Consider the following 18,645-nt stretch of genomic DNA (forward strand, 5'->3'; position numbering starts at 1 on the left):
CTTGCCGTGAGTTATTGCGGCCGTGCCTCCCGCCGGAGCTCCCCCGATGCACTCCGCTCGCCTCTCTGCGTGGATGCGCTCCGCCGGCTCCGCGTGTCGGCACGGCCGGGCGGGGCAGCGGAGCCTCCTGGGCATGGCAGCCCCTGCGTGTGCTGTGGGAGGTGATGCTGGGGGCTGCCATGCCCGCCTGGCACTGCCTGTGCTGGTCTGGGTGTGAGCGTGGTGCCCACAGCCCTGGCAGCTCTGCTGGCAGCCCCGGGCAGCTGTGGCCCCTCGCAGCAGTGACCCTGTGGGGTGGATGTTCTGCAGCTGTGGCTGGGGCAGGGGCTGCCCGACTGACTCAGTGCTGTCTCTGCAGGCGATGGCAATCCCAAGGAGAGCAGCCCCTTCATTAACAGCACGGACCTGGAGAAGGGCAAGGAGTATGATGGCAAGAACATGGCCCTCTTCGAGGTAGGGCATGCAGGCAGTGGGGCAGGGGAGGGGGCTGAGCTAAGCAGCTGTCCCAAGCTGTCCCACAGCACCCAACCTGCACCCTGGGCACTGGGACATGCCAGAGCCATTCCTGGAGAGGCAGGCAGTGGGGCAGCATCTGGTGAGGTCTCCTGGGGCTGGCTGGGGTCCCAGGGGACTGGTCTCACAACTCGGGATCTGCTCTCCACAGGAGGAGATGGACACCAGCCCTATGGTCTCATCCCTGCTGAGTGGACTGGCCAATTACACCAACCTGCCACAGGGCAGCCGGGAGCACGAGGAGGCTGAGAACAATGATGGAGGCAAGAAGAAGCCGGTGCAGGTGAGGACTTAGAGGGAAGGTAACTTTCCTCCCTCTCCAGCCCTTGCCTGTGTTGTGCCAGGCCCTAGACCTGGCACAGGAGAACAGGAGACCCATTGGCCTCCGCCAGGGGCAGTTTTACCCTGGGTTCCTGGTTGTTTTGTGGGAAGACTGGGATCTCTTGCTCCTCTGCCAGCCAGGCCCCTGAGCCCTGGTGACTGCTGTTCCCTCCACAGGCCCCACGGATGGGCACCTTCATGGGTGTCTACCTGCCCTGCCTTCAGAACATCTTTGGAGTCATCCTCTTCCTGCGCCTCACCTGGGTAGTGGGGATCGCTGGCATCATGGAGTCATTCTGCATGGTCTTCCTCTGCTGCTCCTGTGTGAGTTTTGGAGCCAGATAAGCCTTCACTAGCCTTGCCCATGGCCTGGGGTAACCAGTCTGGCTGGCTGGACCATGGAGGGGTGCACTGGCTGCCAGCCCACCATGCCCTGCCCCAGCTCTGCTCCTGCCCCAGCTCTGCCCCTGCCCTAGCTCCTGCCCCACTTAGAGCAAGGAGAAGCCTTCAGCTTCCCAGAGGAATCAGCAGTGGAATGGTGCTTAAATGGTGACCCAGATCACAGCTGCCATGTAGGGGGATGTGCTGGGGGTCCCCTGATCTGGTACCAAGCAGAGAGCCACCTCACCAGGACAGTCACCCCAGGCTGGCCTTGCCCAGTGTCCTGAGCCACCCCAGCACTGCCAGCCCCTCCGAGGGCTCAGCTGTGTCAGCTGTGCTGCCAGCCAACATCCTGCCTGTCCATCCACACACACATCTATCCATTCATCCTCCCTGGGCGTCCCTGCCCTGTGGCACATCTCAGCGTGGCCCCAAGAGGCCCCTTGTCCTAGCCTGGCCCCAGCTCTCCCTTCACTGCCCTGTCCCTCTGCTCCTGAACTCGCCGTGTTTCTTCCCGCAGACGATGCTGACGGCCATTTCCATGAGCGCTATCGCCACCAACGGTGTGGTGCCAGGTACAGCCGAGCCCCGCGGTGTGTGCGGGCAGCAGGGTGGGGTGGGATTCCCGCCGGGGCTTTTCCCACAGAGCATCCCCCGGGGCTGCCAGCCGCTCCCCAGCCTTCTGCCACCAGCCCGCGCGGGATCCCCGGGGCCCGGGGGAGCGCAGCGCTGGAGCCGCCACCCGTCCCCAAAGCCGCGAGGTGCAGATGGCAGCGAGAGCCGCCAGCCGCGGCTCCTCCCTCCGCCAGACTGGCGAGGCCGCGGGGAGCCGGGAGACACACGGCAGGAGGATGGGAGCAGGGCGTGCTGAGAGCCGGGGCTGGGAGATGGGAGATGGGATATGGGATGTGGGATATGGGATGGGATATGGGATATGGGATGGGATATGGGATATGGGATATGGGATATGGGATGGGATATGGGATGGGATATGGGAGATGGGAGATGGGATGGGCTCTCCCACCGCCGGACACGGGCACGCTGCTGTGTGTGGGCTCTGCCCCGCAGGAGGCACCGTGGGCTGTGGCCGTGGGTGCCCTGGCTGCCTCCCCCAGAACATGGCAGCCCTGCAGAGCCCTGGGGAGCCGTGAGCTGCGCCAGGCTGGGCACAGCGCTGACAGCCCAGCGCGGGGTGTAATTAAAGCTATTTATCATCCTGCTGCCGCAGCGGGACCATCGATCCCGGCAGCCCGGCTCTGAGGGCTCCTCTGGGAGCATGGAGCAGGGTATGGCCCAGGTCCCTGGGGCTCCAGCTCCTGTCTGGTGTCCAGGGAACACCTGTGCCACTGGCCATTGCACCTGGCTGCTGGGGAATGACTCTGCCTGTGTGGTCACTCCTGCTGCTCTGCATCTTGCTCAGTGCTGGAGCAGGGCCCGTGGCTCTCCTGGCTCCAGTCTGCCCTCTGGGATACCTGGCAGGGCTGAGGGTGTCGCTGGGGTCTGGCTGGGACCCACTTTTGCTCTCTCTGACAGCGGGTGGCTCCTACTACATGATCTCACGCTCGCTGGGACCCGAGTTTGGTGGGGCTGTGGGGCTCTGCTTCTACCTGGGCACCACCTTTGCGGGTGCCATGTACATCCTGGGCACCATCGAAATCCTGCTGGTACGTACCCGCTCCTTGCCTTGTGCAGTGCCGTGGGCTCAGCTCCTGGCAGGGCAGGGGGCCTGAAGGACCTTTCTCCTGGGGCCCCTCTGCAGGCTGTTAGCCAGGTGGTGATGCCATGACTCTTTCCCAGGCCTACATCTTCCCGGCCATGGCCATCTTCAAGGCAGAGGATGCCAGCGGGGAGGCAGCTGCAATGCTCAACAACATGCGTGTGTATGGCACCTGTGTGCTGACCTGCATGGCCACCGTGGTGTTTGTGGGTGTCAAGTATGTCAACAAATTCGCCCTGGTCTTCCTGGGCTGTGTCATCCTCTCCATCCTTGCCATCTATGCTGGAGTCATCAAATCTGCCTTTGACCCACCAAGCTTCCCGTGAGTACGGGGTCCTGCAGGGATGCAGCCGGGCTGGGGCATGCAGGTGCTGAGTGCCCTTGTGCCCCCAGGATCTGCCTCCTGGGCAACAGGACCCTCTCACGCCACGGCTTCGACCTCTGCACCAAGATGGTGATGGAGGGGAACGAGACAGTTGGCTCCAAGCTCTGGGAGCTTTTCTGCACCTCCCGTTTCCTCAATGCCACCTGTGATGAGTACTTCACCATGAACAACGTCACTGAGATCGAGGGCATCCCTGGTGCTGCCAGCGGCCTCATCCAAGGTGAGCATGTGCCAACAGAGGCATGGGAACGTGGGCATGGGCATGGAGGCATGGGAATGGCAGCATGGAGAAGCAAGGGAGCTGTGGAGGGGCAGTGGCTGTGCCTGCTGGGCAGCTCTGCCAACAGGGATGGTGGGTGTGCTGTGGGAGTCATGGCTCCTCAGCCATTCCAGGTGTTGTGGGGGCAAACAGGGCTGGGTCCAAGTGAGAGAGCATGTGGGAGATCCCTGCTGGGGGCTGCTCTGCTCCTGAGGCACAGGGAGCTGTGCTCATGCTGTGCTGGGCAGTGGGACACTCCTGCACTGGGTGACAGAGCAGGGCACTGCAGCCTCCTGCCTGCAGTCTGTGTCAGTCAGTGGGGTGGCTCAGAATGAGGCCCGAAGGCTGGGGAGGAATAAATCTTCCAATAAATCTTCCTCTGCTTCCTCTTGGCCTTCGGAAAGGCTGGTATTGATTTGAGGTTTTGAGAGAAGCGATCACCCCTTGGGGCCACTTAGCTCCTGTGGCTACAGCCCTGCTGGGACAGTGACCAGGACCACAGAAAGATGCGTGTATTTGTTGGGAGGAGCCACTTATGACCTGTTTTTGTGGAGATGCTGGTGTATCTGCTAGGTGCTCACGCTCTGCAGTGGGTGGCAGAGGCTGATGCTCTGTGCCACATTCAAAAAGTGTCTGCAGACCCTAATGCTGGAGTGGTTTTGGGACTCAGGAAAGCAGCAGAGCCACAAGCAGGATCAGTCACTCCTGATGGCTGCAGGGCTGCCCCAGCCATCCTGCCCTGGTGTCTGCGTGGCCACGGGCGCGGGAGGTCAGACTTAGCTGAGCACGTGGTGCTCAGGGCTGCAGCTGTGATTGATGGTGATTAGTGCAGTCACAGGGTGTTTGGGAGCCTCCCGGTGATGTTGCACTCTGAGGTCCTTTGGGTCAGATAAGGAGTTCCTGGCTGCTGGGTGGAACCTGCTCCTGTTGGCAATGGTGTTGGGGAGGGGGTGCAGACCCCCACCCACCCAGCTGGCCTCTCTCAGGCACCAAACCCTCCTGCACTGGGGGCGGTGGGACAGAGCCAGGACCCCACTCTGGGGTGGCTGGTGACAAAGGCGACCCGCCCAGCAGCATCGTAAGATGGGTGGCACAGTTTGGCCCTGGCAGAGGTGACTGGGGCTTGCTGTGCCCTAGGTGAGGGTGGGGAGAAACACAACATTTCAGGGAGGATGAGGCAGGCGAGGCCAATAGGAGCTGCCAGCCCCATCTGTCACCTGTGAGCAGCCATGAAGGGGGCTCAGGGCCGGGGGCTGAGGTCTGGCTGCCCCTCTCTGCCCCCCCGGCAGTGACATGCCAAGGGCAGTTGCCTCTGCCTGCCCTGCCCGGTGCTGGCTGCTCTCCACTGCTCCAGTTTCTCCCCATGATCTGCGGCCAAAGCAGCACATGGAGGGACACTAAGCCTGTTACATCAGCCCCGCACTCATAATCCCATCAAAAACATTATCAAGTTACTTTGACACGATCCACTTCCCTTAAACCTGTGTTGATCAGCATTAATTATATTACCCTCTTAATTATTTGCTACTGCAATCCCATGTCAGCTGCTCCAGTATCTTGTGGGGACGCTGCCAACAGCAGTATGAGCCTGCTCTGGTTGCCCACCTGTGCTGCCATCCTCACCCTCTGCATGCCCGTGTGCTGCTCAGCTGGCTGCTCAGTGGGGCCGGGGAAGGGCTGGGAGAACCACACACCCCCCAGTTCCATTTCTGTGGGGCGCGGATGCTGTGCTGGGTGTGGGGGCTTGCGGGCATCTGCACTGCCCAGCCTCCTCCCTCCTCACAGAGAACCTCTGGAGCTCATACCTGACCAAGGGCGTGATCGTGGAGAAGCGGGGGCTGCCCTCGGTGAGCTCCCCCGACACCCCGGTGGACATGGACCAGCCCTACGTCTTCAGCGACATGACGTCCTACTTCACCCTGCTGGTCGGCATCTACTTCCCCTCGGTGACAGGTGGGAGCCGCTCCGTGCCGCGGGCACAGCACGTGTGGCCGGGCGCGCTCCCGCACGTGTGCCACCCCCGCTCCCGGGGGTGCGTGCGGCGGTGACAGCGGCGGTGACAGCGGCGGCGCGGGGGCGGCCGGTCGCCATCGCCTCCCCCGCAGCCGCCCGCGCTCCAGATCTGTCGGTGCGGCCCGGTGCGCGCTGACGTCCCGCCGCTCCGGTATTTTTAGCTCTCCGGGGGCAGAGGAGCCCCCCCGGCCCAGCCCCGCTGCGGAGCCGAGCGGGCGCAGCCTCCGGGGCTCCCCTGCAGCTCCGCGGGGCCAGGAGCGGCGGGTGCCCCCGGCTTGCCCGGGCATGGCGAGAGCTGGAGGGTCCGGCGCTGCGGGGTCCCCGGCAGCCGCTCAGCCTCCGGTGCCGTCCCCCTGCCGCTGTTCACCGGTGCGTGCAGGATGCCGGTGCCCCGGTGCCGCGGCTCTGGGGTCCTGCCCCGGCACGGGTCATCCCCCGGGCTGAGCTGATCCCGCCCGTGCAGCCGTGTCCCTGCGCGACCTCCTGCCCTCCCCGAGCAACGTCGGGGCTGGACCCTGTCCCTGCCCCTGCGGCAGCCACCGTCCCTGCTTGAGCTAATTAAGGGCTAATGAGACAAGGCACTTGAGAGCTTTCGAGCCTAATCCTTGAGTGGCCTCAGGCTGCGGTTTGGGGTAGGGGGGGAAGTGTTGGAGGGGGGTGAGAGGAGCAGGCTGGGTACCCCAAGCCGCAGCAGCGCCTTCTCCCCCGTCCATCGTGGCTGCTTCCCGTCCTGGTGCACACCGAGCCGTGTCCTGCTGTGCCCAGGGCTCACACGGTGCCTGGCATGAGGGTATCTGGGACACGTATGGGCTGTAGCTCTGCTCTCCCTGACCCCATCCCCTCTTTTCCCAGGCATCATGGCTGGCTCCAACCGCTCGGGAGACCTGCGGGATGCCCAGAAGTCCATCCCCACGGGCACCATCCTGGCCATTGCCACCACCTCTGCGGTCTGTATCCTTCAGGGCTGTGGGCGGGTGGGCTCTGCAGGGCAGATCAGCTCGGGTGCTTCGCTGGGCTGGGCAGGCAGGACTCGGCATCCTCCTGGCTCTCCTTGACTACCTGGCAGATATCAGCTCTGTTGTCCTCTTTGGAGCCTGCATCGAGGGGGTCGTCCTGCGTGACAAGTGAGTGTCCCAAGGCCGTGGGGGGCATGGAGAGAGTATGGCAGCCCCCCAGAACAGGCTGGGGCAGGGGCAGCCCCAGGGCCAGGCAGAGGCGGGGGGAAGGTGCAACCATGACACACCGGGCAGACGTGGGGGCATTGAGGGGCTCGTGGGTGTAACCAGGCAGGGGGGGTGGAGCTTGTAACCAGCGCTGGGGGCTTGTATGCATCCCAACCATCCGTGTTTGCTGCATTCCTCCCCCTCCGGGGCTGCAGGCAGCCACTTGTTTGTCAACAGGCAGGGCTGCCTGTGCTCCTGCTTATCTGGGGCAGCCCTGCTCACCGCACGTGGCAGGTGACACTTCTGGGTCGCCAGCACCAACACAAACAGGATCCAACTGCATGCATCATCATTGCCCCCCCGGCACAGGGATGAGGAGTGCTGTCCCACACCTGCCCTTGTCCTTTGCCACGATAATGGGTGCAGGGATGAGGACAGACCCCTGGCAACCTCTGAGCCTTCTCCATTGCTCACCCTTTGAGTCAATTCCCAGTTGTGTCACATACCCCCAGAGTGGTGCTGTTGTGGGGGGCTGGGTTGTGCCACTGTGGGGCTGGTGCTCGGTCATGGGCTGGAGCTGCAGGTGATGCTGATGCCCGCAGGTTTGGTGAGGCTGTCAATGGGAACCTGGTGGTTGGCACCCTGGCGTGGCCGTCCCCGTGGGTCATTGTCATTGGCTCCTTCTTCTCCACCTGCGGGGCGGGGTTGCAGAGTCTCACCGGAGCCCCCCGCCTCCTGCAAGCCATCTCCAGGGATGGGATCGTTCCCTTCCTCAGGGTAGGTGACCCCCGAGTCCGGTGCTTCCCCACCCTGAGCGCCCACTGTGGGACCCCACCCTGCCTCCCCCCGGCGCCGTCGGTGCCGGAGCAGCCCCACATCCCTGCCCTCGTCCCGCCGGTACCGGCACCGCCACGGCGGTGGGCGGCCGTGGTGGCTCTGGCTGCGGTGTCGGTGGGAGGAGAGTGTCGGGAAAGGTCAGAATTCCCTCCCCCCCGCTGCCGTGCCGCTTCATATTTTATCTGCTCTCTGAAGACGCGTTCCCACAACCTCATCTCTCCAAATCCAACCCGACAGCTCCCCCCAGGGAAGAGCGGGCTAATTTTATCCTCCCTCCTTCTCCTTGCCAGCCCCAGCCCGAGCTCTCGCTCGCACCGCCCGCACCCTCTAATGCGTCCGGACACGCGCCCCCGGCCCCCTCCCCGCTCCGCCCGCAGCCGCAGGAGGGGCCGCTGTCCCCCGGCTGTGTGTCCGTCCCGAGCACGGGGTGCCCGGCTCTGCGCGGCCGTGGCCAGGCTGGGAGCTGGGGCTCGTCCCTGCTGGGGTACGGGGGCTGCTGTGCAGGGTGTGGGGAGAGCCACGGGATGTGCCGGGAACGGGACTGTTCTGCCAGCAGGAGCCAGCGCTGGGAATGCTTTCCTGGCAGATCCCAATGGGATATGTGCCAGCTCACGGCACCCAGTATTCCCAGTCCCTGCTCCTGCCAGGGCTGGGTGTATGGGAAGCTCCAGTCCCATCGGGCTGCACTGAGTGCCCTTGCCCAGGGCTGCAGGGCACCGCAGAGCCTGACACGCCCCTCTCGCCCCATTTCCAGGTCTTTGGCCATGGCAAAGCCAACGGGGAGCCGACATGGGCCCTGCTGCTCACAGCCTGCATCTGCGAGATCGGGATCCTGATCGCCTCCCTGGACGAGGTGGCTCCCATCCTCTCCATGTAGGCAGCGTGCTGTCGACCCGCCCCTTCACAACAGCGGGTGGCGTGTGTGGGTCTCTGCTCCGCGGGGGAGGGGGGAATGCACCTGCTGCCCTGGCCCCTGCCCTGGATGAGGGGGGCCCTGAAGGAACTCTGGGCTCACATCTTGGCCAGCATTGAGGCTTGGTTTGTCCATGGCACTGCTTCTGTATCTATCAGCAGGGCATGCTCCAGTATTGGCCACCCCGGGGCCAGGAGATGTGGAGACTTCAATCCCTCACACTGCACCCACTCAGCCCCTGCTCTCTCCTGCAGGTTCTTCCTCATGTGCTACATGTTTGTGAACCTGGCGTGTGCGGTGCAGACGCTGCTGCGGACGCCCAACTGGCGGCCCCGCTTCCGCTACTACCACTGGTGAGCCGGCGGGACGGGGCAGCACAGGGACACCCAGGACACCCTGCTGGGGGCCCCAGGGCAGGCTGACAGCTCTGTGCCCTCTGCAGGACCCTGTCCTTCCTGGGCATGAGCCTCTGCCTGGCGCTGATGTTCATCTGCTCCTGGTACTACGCGCTGGTGGCCATGCTGATCGCTGGCCTCATCTACAAGTACATCGAGTACCGCGGGTAAGGGAGGCCATGGTGTGCAGCTTCTGTCCTGGCCAGCCCCCATGGCCATGTGGCCTCTCAGTGTGGCTGCTGGGCTCCCCAGGGTGCTCCAGGGTGCCAGCGTGGTGCTCTGTACCAGAGCCATGGGCATCCTTTATGTGCTGTGGTTCCTGCAGGGCGGAGAAGGAGTGGGGTGATGGGATCCGGGGCCTGTCCCTGAGTGCAGCCCGCTATGCCCTGCTGCGGCTGGAGGAAGGGCCCCCACACACCAAAAACTGGAGGTGAGGCTGGGCAGGGAGATGGGCACCTCAGGGTTCCGGGGCAGGGATGAGCTGGGTGTGGGCACTGACTGCAGGACCTTCCTTCCAGGCCGCAGCTGCTGGTCCTGGTCCGTGGGGATCAGGAGCAGAACGTGGTGCACCCGCAGCTCCTGTCCTTCACCTCGCAGCTCAAGGCTGGGAAGGGCCTCACTATCGTGGCCTCAGTGTTAGAAGGGACCTTCCTGGACAACCACCCTCAGGCACAGAGGGCAGAGGAGGTGAGAGCTGCCTGCACTGGGACAGGCTGTGCCAGCAGTAGGTCCCCAGGTGCCCAGGGTTGTTTCTGCTCCATGGACAGGGCTGGTGGCCCCGGGATGGCCCAGAGAGCTTTCAGTGGCATCAGGCAGAGCCTGAGGACTCCATGCTTCACTGGTGCTCACAGTACCACAGGGACCTCCTCTTCCCCTCCAAGACAGCAGAGATGCTGGCACCAGCCAAGCACTGGTCCCAGTCTTGGCCAGCTGCTGCAGGACTTGGCACAGCTGCTGGGCTGAGCAGACTCCTCAGCCTCAACCCTTGCCACAGACTCTGTGGCCCTGGTGCCAGGCAAGGTGGGAGATGAGCCTTTCCCTGCCAGAGTGAGAGCACTCCCCACCCCCCCGCACCCGCGGGGTGGCACATTAATGAGATTAGGCCCTTGGAAGCAAACAGTTTCTCTCCCATGCAGACATGTTATAATTTCTCGGAGTAAATAACTCTAATTGCTGCTCTGCCACCTGTCAGAGCCCTGGCACAAGGACACCCTCCACTCCGCACGGTGCAGAGCTGTGTGCCAGCTCTGTGCTCCGCTGGGTATCACCCCTCTGGCCTGGAGCCACTGGCCTGCCATGGGGCACAGAGACCCCACAGCCTGCACCCCACAGCCTGCACCCTGCACCTCACAGCCCTGTACTCCATACTCTGCACCCCCATTCTTTACCCTGTACCCCACATCCTGCACCCTGTACCTCATCTGGCCTGGGCTGGGCCACTGCTGGGCCTGGCAGCTGCTGTGCCCATGGTCCATGCCATCCCTGAGGCCCTGGTTTCTCTGACTTCCTTCTCCCTTGCAGTCCATCCGGCGCCTGATGGAGGCAGAGAAGGTGAAGGGCTTTTGTCAGGTGGTGATCTCCTCCAACCTGCGGGATGGCATGTCCCACCTCATCCAGTCCAGCGGGCTGGGGGGGCTGCAGCACAACACGGTGCTGGTGGGCTGGCCCCGCAGCTGGCGCCAGAAGGAGGACCACCAGACCTGGAGGAACTTCATTGGTAGGCACCGTGGAGGGTGGGCACTGCTGGGCCTGGGGGGCTGCAGGCTGCCCTGGCTGACGTGGCCCTTCCCCTCCCAGAGCTGGTGCGAGAGACCACAGCTGGGCATCTGGCCTTGCTGGTGGCCAAGAATGTTGCCATGTTTCCGGGCAACCAGGAGCGGTTCTCGGAGGGCCACATCGACGTCTGGTGGATTGTCCATGATGGGGGGATGCTGATGCTGCTGCCCTTCCTCCTGCGGCAGCACAAGGTAGGCTGGGCCCTGCAGGGCTGGGGCTGTCCCTGTCCCTGTGGAGCCGTGGCCAAGCCTCCCCCATCCCTTGCAGGTGTGGCGTAAGTGCAAGATGCGCATCTTCACGGTGGCACAGATGGATGACAACAGCATCCAGATGAAGAAGGACCTGACCACGTTCCTGTACCACCTGCGCATCACCGCAGAGGTGGAGGTGGTGGAGATGGTGAGTGCTGGGACGGGGCACGTGCTGCAGTCAGGGATGCTGTGCATGGGAGCCAGACAGAGCCTGGCGTGGGGCACACGGCACCCTGGGGGGACGCAGCACCACGGGGACATGCTGGGCCATGCTGGGAGCAGGTAGTGCAGCTAACCCTGCCCCAAATTTCTTCTGTTCTCCCAACAGCATGAGAGTGACATCTCTGCTTACACCTATGAGAAGACTCTGGTGATGGAGCAGCGTTCCCAGATCCTCAAACAAATGCACCTCACCAAGAATGAGCGGGAGCGGGAGGTGAGGCTGCAGGACAGGCTGGGTGGGCTCTGACCCCTGTGGTGGCTCTGATGTGAACCTAGTGTGCTCATCCTGATGGGCTTCAGGCTAGGCTCTGCCCAGCCAAGCCCTCTTGTGCCCAACTCCCTTGGCTGATCCCTCCCACACAGATCCAGAGCATCACGGATGAGTCCCGTGGCTCCATCCGGCGCAAGAACCCGGCCAACACCCGCCTGCGCCTGAACGTCCCCGAGGAGCAGGCTGCTGACGGCGAGGAGAAGCCAGAGGAGGAGGTGAGGGGCTGTACCAAGACATGGCCAGGCAGGGAGCTAGCCCCAGGCCCCACGCCCTGCCCACCATTCCCCTCTACCCTCTGCAGGTCCAACTAATCCACGACAAGAACGCCACCACCTTCTCCAGCAGCTCTCAGTCTCCTGGTGATGAGGTGGAGGCAGCCCCTGAGAAGGTGCATCTCACCTGGACCAAGGAGAAGTCCGTTGCTGAGAAGAACAAGAGCAAGAGCCCTGTCAGCCCTGAGGGCATCAAAGACTTCTTCAGCATGAAGCCGTACGGCCCCCCATGCTGCCACCTTGTCCCACCCATGCCCTGTGACCCTGGCTGTCCCTGCCTGCCCCAGCTGGGGGGTGCAGGCAGGGCCTCGGCAGCACCAGCTTGATCCTTGCCCTGAGGAGTGGTCAGGCAGCCTGGGTGCTCTGAGCGTGCCCTTGCAGAGGGGCTGGGGGCAGGTGGGGAGGGGTCCCTGTGTAGAACTGTGCTGGCAAGGAATGGGCTGCCCAGGCTGGGTGTGCTGTGGGGAGTGAGGGTGCCCACCTGGTGTTCACCACATTTCTCTCTCTCTCTTTCTCTCTCTCCCTTTCTCTCTCTCTCTCCGACCCCATCACGCTCCTGGCAGGGAGTGGGAGAACCTGTAAGTCTGGGTTTGGCTGGGCACCGGGGCTGGGGTGGAGGGAGCTGGGTTGTGCTCATGGGGCAGCACGATGGGAGCCACGGGGGTTGCCCCTGTGCAGGAGGGCGGCTCAGTGAGCCGTGACAGCTGCACTGCCAGACAGCTCACCCGGGCAGCTCTGGCTGCCAGCCCCGTGCACCGTGCACTGCCCGTGCCACACGCTCCTCAGCTGCCCTGCTATGCTGCCAGCAGCTCCCTGCAAGCCTGGGCTCGGGCACCCACGATGACACTCGTGCTGCCTGCTCCTGCTCGCTCCCATACAGCCTGGCCCCAAGCAGCCGTGGTTGTCACTGCCCATGGGCCCTGCAGCTCATGGCCACCAGTGCAGGCTCAGAGTCACCAGCGCAGTGCCTGGCAAAGCTTGCTGCACCCTGAGTTTGTGCTGCACTGCCCGAGGGCAGGAGGCCAGCGTGCCCTGTGGCTCCCTGGGCCTGGTGTGGGCTGGAGGCTGACCCTGCCTGTCCCGTGCCCACACGTGCTGTCGCCCACAGGAACCAGTCCAACGTGAGGAGGATGCACACGGCTGTGAGGCTCAATGAGGTGATTGTGAAGAAGTCCCAGGATGCCAAGCTGGTCCTGCTGAACATGCCAGGGCCTCCCCGTAACCGGAAAGGGGATGAGAACTGTATCCTTCCTGTGGGGCCACTCATCAGAACCCCTCTATGGCAGGGGAACCAGGGACCTTGTCTTCCCCAAAACTGGTGGGTCTTTTAGGCGAGTGCCAAGAGGCACAGGTCAGTTCCTGAGCTTGGACCCCCCCACACCTCCTGCTCCTGGCTGGGTCCAGCAGCTGTCATTGGCTCCAGCACGTGATGGGTGGTGGGAGCACATGACACTGCACCTACACCATGAATGCAGTGGCCCATGACAGGGGCTCGGGTAGAGGTCTGTGGGGCTCAGCCATCTGCTGGCTCAGTCACCATCCCCACGGCACCAGCACGGGTGGGCTTCCCTGGCCCCTTGGCTTGGGACTGACCCCGCCAGCTCCTGGCTCTGGTGTGGAGATGTCAGTGCTGCAGGCTCAGCTGTGGCTGGGCAGGGATGCCACAGGGCTGTCCCTACGTTCCCCAAGTGTGAAGTTTGTCCTCCTTGACGGCCATGCAGACATGGAGTTCCTGGAGGTGCTGACGGAGCATCTGGACAGAGTGCTCCTGGTGCGTGGTGGGGGCCGGGAGGTCATCACCATCTACTCCTGAAAGACGGCGCGAGAGAGGTTTGTCTGCACACGGAGAGCCCCGCCACCCCTTTGCACCGCGCTCCCGGAGGGGAGGAGGGAAGGCCGGATGGCAGCCGGTGCGCAGAACCTTCTCCTGGCTTTGGCCGTGCCCCTGATCTCTCCATTCGAACTGCAGCACCAGATCTTCCGGGAGCATCCAGCACCAGAGCAGCTGTTCCTCATTGCAACACCACAGCACTGCTGTCCTTGTTTATATATAAATATATACAGTGAACCGCGGACTGAGCACCAGAGCTCGGCGCTGCCGCCGCCGCCCGCCCGCCCTGGCAGGGCCAGCCCCGCCGCCAGCCCCAGCACTGCCGCTGCAACCCCTGCCGGGCCGGAGGGCGGCTGTGCCGAGACGGACCTTGGCCCCACCGTGCTGCTACTCCTGCACAGACTCGGCTGGACGCGCCCGTGCCCCGTGCCCCGTGCCCGCCGCCTGCCCCGCGCCTCCCTCGGGGCCCTGCGAGGAGAGAGAGGCCTGCAGCACCACGCTCCGCTCGCCGGGCGCTCCCGTCCCCACCTCCGGTACTGCTCCCCCGCTGCCCCTCACCGCCACGGGCCCGGACAGCCCCAGCTCGCCGCTGCCTCGGCACCGATGTCTCTGGAAACCGCGGGCTGAGCTTGTGGAGATGCAGCACGATGGTTTGGAGGAGGCAGAGGGTGGGGGGCGGCTGTGCGGGCTCAGGTGCTGGAGCGCAGCAAGGCCGTGAGAGCACAGGAGCCCTGACCTAGGGTGGCTGGGGGTGCTCCCCGTTCCCCCCGCCTGACCCCAGGCTCTCCGTTCCCTGGGGCTTGCGCAGGAACCGCGGTGTGGAGCTGCGGTGTTGGGAGCCGCACAGGAGCCCTGCCGTGTGAGCGGGAGCTGGGCACCCCCGAGGCGCCAGTGCCTGCTCTGGCCTGGCACAGGGGTGTCCCGGACCCCCACCCTGCTCCCCCGCCGCACTAAACTGGGGGCTCTCAGGGCCCAGCACCTGCACATGTGTCTGGGTCCCCCCTGTGCCACTCCCTGCTGCTCCCCAGGGCTTTGCTGCTAACCCAGCCCTGGCCGCGGCCCCAGGCAGTCGCAGATGCTGCCGGGGGCTGTAGGACAGTCTGGATCTGTGTGTATTTTTAACATATGCAAAGGCTGTTTGCTGATATGACCAGCGAGACGTCCCAGTGAGGGGGGGGGGCTGCAGGGGTCCCACTGTCCCCCCGGCATCTTGACACTCCCTCACCCGGCTGGCCAGGGCAGCCCCGGCACGGCCCCAGCCGCAGAGCCCCCCGGGGCAGATCAAACACCTCTTATCTTTGGCAGCAGCTGCAGGGTCGCCCCCGCCGCCGTCCCCCCCCCCGCCCCCCTCCCCAGCATCTCTCACAGAAGAGAAACTGAGGCGCTTTTAACAAATGTGAACGGTTCCAGGAACCACGCAGGAAGCGGTGCGAGGGCAGCAGGGTGCCGCTGGCGCCCGCCCCAGCCCCATGTACATAGTGTACATAATACAGTACGTGTATTTTTAAAGTGATCATATTTATGTTAATAGAACCAGATGAAGTCTATATATAGAGATCTATATCTATTCTGAGAGATGCAGGGCTCTGCTAGCACCAGGCCGCAGGGACGGGGAGCTGAGCCGGGCTGCTCCTGCACAAACCAGGAGCCCATCCGTCGCACTGAGCGCTCCAGAGTGGTGGTGGAGGCTGCAGCCTTCCTCGGCCACCAGCAGCCCCTGGGAAAGGGCCAGGTCGCAGGTTTATTCTCTTCTCAATTTAGCTTCTTAAGAGTTTTCAGGGAAAAGAAGTCACAGACTTTTCTGAACTTGTTTCACAGCAGATTTGAGCTTCCACTCAAAGTGCAGCCTGCTAAGAGTTGCCCTCTCCCGGCAGCGCTGGCGGCTTTGTGCCAGCCTGGGCCCTGGGGCAGCGCTTTGTCCCTGGCCAGAGCTGAGCCCCTGTGCTGAAGCACTCGCCCCCTCAGCCCCTCCAGATGCTCCCCAGCGCTGCTGTGCCCCGAGCAGGGGCAGGGGGAGCGGGTGCTGCTCCAGCATCCCCACGGGTGTCCATCCAGGCAGCAGCTGCCTCCTGCCTGGCACGGGCAGCCCTGACTGCTCCCAGCTCCCTGCCCACCCCACCCCCTGCCAGCCTTGGCTCCTGCCTCCCTGAGAACAGGAAACCCCCCTGCACCGGCCACTCCAGCCCCTGCTCCCTATAGAGCTCCTCTACTCCAGGTCCAGGCCAAAGCTATTTGGGGATGCTTGGATAGAAAGCAGTGGGTTTTTTGATGTTGGATTTTTTTTTGTTGTTGTAAGATACTACTTGGACACGCTCCTAGACCAAAACCAAGCCCCAGCTGCACATCTGTGCCTGCTCATACCTTGCTCCTACATTTCCATCACTCCCGAAGTGCCTCCCTTCTCTCCAGGAGCAGTCCCAGTCACGGCCAGACTTTCTGCCAGGGTATCTTGGTGGCCTGTGTGGCTGCAGGTCTGTGCCACAGACGCTGCTGTGGAAGCTGCTCCCACAGGCATGGGGAGCTCAGCATTTACAGGGGGACTGTCAGGCTGGGCTGAGACCTGGCTTCAGCACAGGAGCTCAGGGCTGACGAGTGGTGCAGATGCACAGGGTAGCACTTTCTGGTCCTGCTGCTGCCTCAGCAGCCCAGGAGCTGTGAGAAGAGCAGTAGAGGTCTGCAAGTGAAAAGTTCCTTTAAGTTTTGGGAAGGGCAGCCCATGGGAACCAGCATTTGCCAGTGTCTAGCTGCTCTGCCCCTTGGAGCTGGCCCTGTACCACCACACACAAGCTCACCGGCTGTTTCCAGCCTCCCAAAATTATTTGAGGCACTTCAGCAGCAGCGGGGGAGGCACAGCAGCCTGCCCACACAGCTCATGTGTTAGCACCATGTTGTTGGGCCTCGAGCACTTGCCAGCTGCTCTGCCTCTTCACAAGATGCCACTCACTCCCTGCAGTTGCCCTCTAATTGCAGTTTGGCTGCTGCCCCCTGTGCTGCTGGGCCTGAGGCAGTGAGCACGGTCCCCTCCTGCCCTGGCACATGGAAGAGGGCAGGGACAGGTTATGCACAGCCTCTGCTGAGCCTGCAGACAGCAGCCACCCTCACAGCGCCAGGTGAGAGGCTCCTCCGTTGGCTGCAGGTACAGGGCAGCCAGGAATGACATTTGCAGAGCAGTGATGAGAGCAGCCAGGGCACACTTCTGACAGGTTTGCTTCATCCCCCAGCATCACCAGTGGATCCCATTCCCCTCAGCATCACTTCACCCTGACGGCAAAGCCATGGTCCCGGCTCCCCCAGGGAGCAGGAAGGCCATTCCTTTCCATCACTACTGCTGAAAAAAGGCATTCTCCTTCCCCATCCTTCAGCAAGAGCAGGGGCACAGCTCTGGACAGTCAGGCTGCTCCCACACCCCTGCCAGGCAGTTTGGCTGTGGCAAGACAAGGAGCTGGTTTCCACAGCGTGTCCCCTCGCTGTCGGCTGGAGAGGGCCAGTTTTAGCAGACAGCACTGCATGTTAGTTTACAAACCCAGCCCTGCACGTTTGGCCTCTGTGAGTGTTCAGTTTCCCCATGGAGCACCCTTCTGCCGCTCCACCGTGGTGAAGACAGTGTCCTCCTCTGGTACACATGCAAGTTCCTCCTTGGCACATGCGCAGACACGGTCCGGTTTTTGTTCCTGACAGGAAGGTCTTGACCCCCCAGTTTGTTTTACAGGCAGGCTGCTGCAGGAGCAGCACTGAGCAGCACAACCCACGGGAGGGTGGGCTGGAGCGTGGCCACAGCTGGCAGGGAGTGCTCGGCCAGCACTCAGCGCTGGTGGCAGTGCTCCAGTCCCTGCTGCAAGAGGGCCGAGCAGTCCTGGCCCCTGAGTGGCAGTGGGCAGCTCAGGTCACTGTGGAGGGCAGCTCAGGTTGCTGTGGCCACCACACAACACAGGCAGCAAGCCTCAGGGCAGCAGGGACAGGAGGCACAGGCAGCATCCAGCCTGGGCAGATGCTGGTCCGTGGCTGGATGAGAAGGACAAGAGACTGCACAAGGGCAAGAGTTGCACTAGAAGAGTCAAGACCCTCCTCTGTGTAGCAGGACTAAAAACTAGCAGAAAGACCGAAAGGTCTGAGATCTGCTGGTTACAACACTTTCTGTGCTACATGTGCAATATATTTGTTATGAATGTTATCACAAAGTCGGTTCATTCAATACTCTTTTAATCACTGTAGCTAGATGTTCTCTGTCCATTCAAGTGACTTTTATTCGAGTGCAATATTTCAATAGACATGTAGTGACCTAGAATGCTTTGTGTTTTAGAGAATCTGTGTGCAGAGCAATGCAATTAAGTTTAAAACCTTGTAAATAAAACAGGTTGCAAACCAAAAAAAAAAACCCCAATAGGCTTGCATTTAATTTCTGTGTGTGTTTCAGTGTTGTGCATTAGGCCGCCTCGGTGCAGACCCTGTGTTCTCTGTGCAGGTGTTCATGGAGGAGTGGCTCCTCAGCTGTTGAATGCTCCCTGTTACTGCTTTACTGCTTTACCTGTATTCATTTTTCTAGACTCCTGTCTGCACAAAATGCAATAAATGATTTTATTACACCCTTCACTACTTGCACGGGGACTTTTCACTTGCTTCCAGGTCTCCACAGCTATTTTGCACCATTTCCATAACATGGAGCAAGCCCTGACAGGGTGCAGATTGCAGAGGAAGCAAAGCACGAGGAGAGGAACAGCCTCTCCAAAGGGATGCAGTTCCCACATTTCTCCTCAGAAAGATTTCTGGTCACCCCACCAAAAGTGCTCTACCTGGCTGCAGGATTGTACAGGTGGAGAAGGGGATCTAACAGGAGGAGAGACAGCAGCCAGACACTGCTATCCAGACTCAGCCTGTGGGGTGATGTAGCACAAAGCCATGGGACACCAGTGCTGAAGGCACAGGGACTTGCAGCCCTGACCTCACGCTGGCTTGTGGCACTGACCTGGACCTGTCCCTCCCACCACCTGTCACCAGAGAGGTTTTAGACTCCTCACACTGGCTGTGCCACACCACACCTTCCTGAGGCCACCCCAGTGCTGTGCAAGAGTCAGGACCTGTGAGGTCCACACACATTCTGCTCAGCATTCAGTGTGAAGCTCCCAGC

The 18,645-nt window shown here is 62.4% G+C and overlaps 1 protein-coding gene across 3 annotated transcripts in view; it reads left to right on the top strand.

Annotated features, from left to right (window-relative positions):
- The window catches only part of SLC12A5 (solute carrier family 12 member 5), a 31,338-nt gene extending 13,228 nt beyond the window's left edge, over positions 1 to 18,110 (top strand). For 2 of the 3 annotated variants that reach the window (XM_058036015.1, XM_058036013.1), the window contains exons 2-26: positions 359 to 453; positions 665 to 796; positions 1,012 to 1,158; positions 1,736 to 1,790; positions 2,749 to 2,879; positions 3,013 to 3,254; positions 3,326 to 3,537; positions 5,362 to 5,529; positions 6,442 to 6,540; positions 6,656 to 6,713; positions 7,355 to 7,529; positions 8,344 to 8,462; positions 8,757 to 8,855; positions 8,945 to 9,064; positions 9,223 to 9,327; positions 9,416 to 9,584; positions 10,419 to 10,614; positions 10,695 to 10,864; positions 10,941 to 11,072; positions 11,253 to 11,360; positions 11,510 to 11,632; positions 11,719 to 11,906; positions 12,253 to 12,267; positions 12,798 to 12,931; positions 13,411 to 18,110. In XM_058036015.1, coding sequence (XP_057891998.1) covers positions 359 to 453; positions 665 to 796; positions 1,012 to 1,158; positions 1,736 to 1,790; positions 2,749 to 2,879; positions 3,013 to 3,254; positions 3,326 to 3,537; positions 5,362 to 5,529; positions 6,442 to 6,540; positions 6,656 to 6,713; positions 7,355 to 7,529; positions 8,344 to 8,462; positions 8,757 to 8,855; positions 8,945 to 9,064; positions 9,223 to 9,327; positions 9,416 to 9,584; positions 10,419 to 10,614; positions 10,695 to 10,864; positions 10,941 to 11,072; positions 11,253 to 11,360; positions 11,510 to 11,632; positions 11,719 to 11,906; positions 12,253 to 12,267; positions 12,798 to 12,931; positions 13,411 to 13,502 — 3,284 coding nt within the window. In that variant the 3' untranslated portion in view covers positions 13,503 to 18,110. The remainder of the gene's footprint in view (positions 1 to 358; positions 454 to 664; positions 797 to 1,011; positions 1,159 to 1,735; positions 1,791 to 2,748; positions 2,880 to 3,012; positions 3,255 to 3,325; positions 3,538 to 5,361; positions 5,530 to 6,441; positions 6,541 to 6,655; positions 6,714 to 7,354; positions 7,530 to 8,343; positions 8,463 to 8,756; positions 8,856 to 8,944; positions 9,065 to 9,222; positions 9,328 to 9,415; positions 9,585 to 10,418; positions 10,615 to 10,694; positions 10,865 to 10,940; positions 11,073 to 11,252; positions 11,361 to 11,509; positions 11,633 to 11,718; positions 11,907 to 12,252; positions 12,268 to 12,797; positions 12,932 to 13,410) is intronic. The other variant, XM_058036014.1, reaches the window with a different exon arrangement.
- Positions 18,111 to 18,645: the final 535 nt, after the last annotated feature.

Source organism: Melospiza georgiana, chromosome 17, assembly GCF_028018845.1.
Source record: "Melospiza georgiana isolate bMelGeo1 chromosome 17, bMelGeo1.pri, whole genome shotgun sequence".
Taxonomy (NCBI): domain Eukaryota; kingdom Metazoa; phylum Chordata; class Aves; order Passeriformes; family Passerellidae; genus Melospiza; species Melospiza georgiana.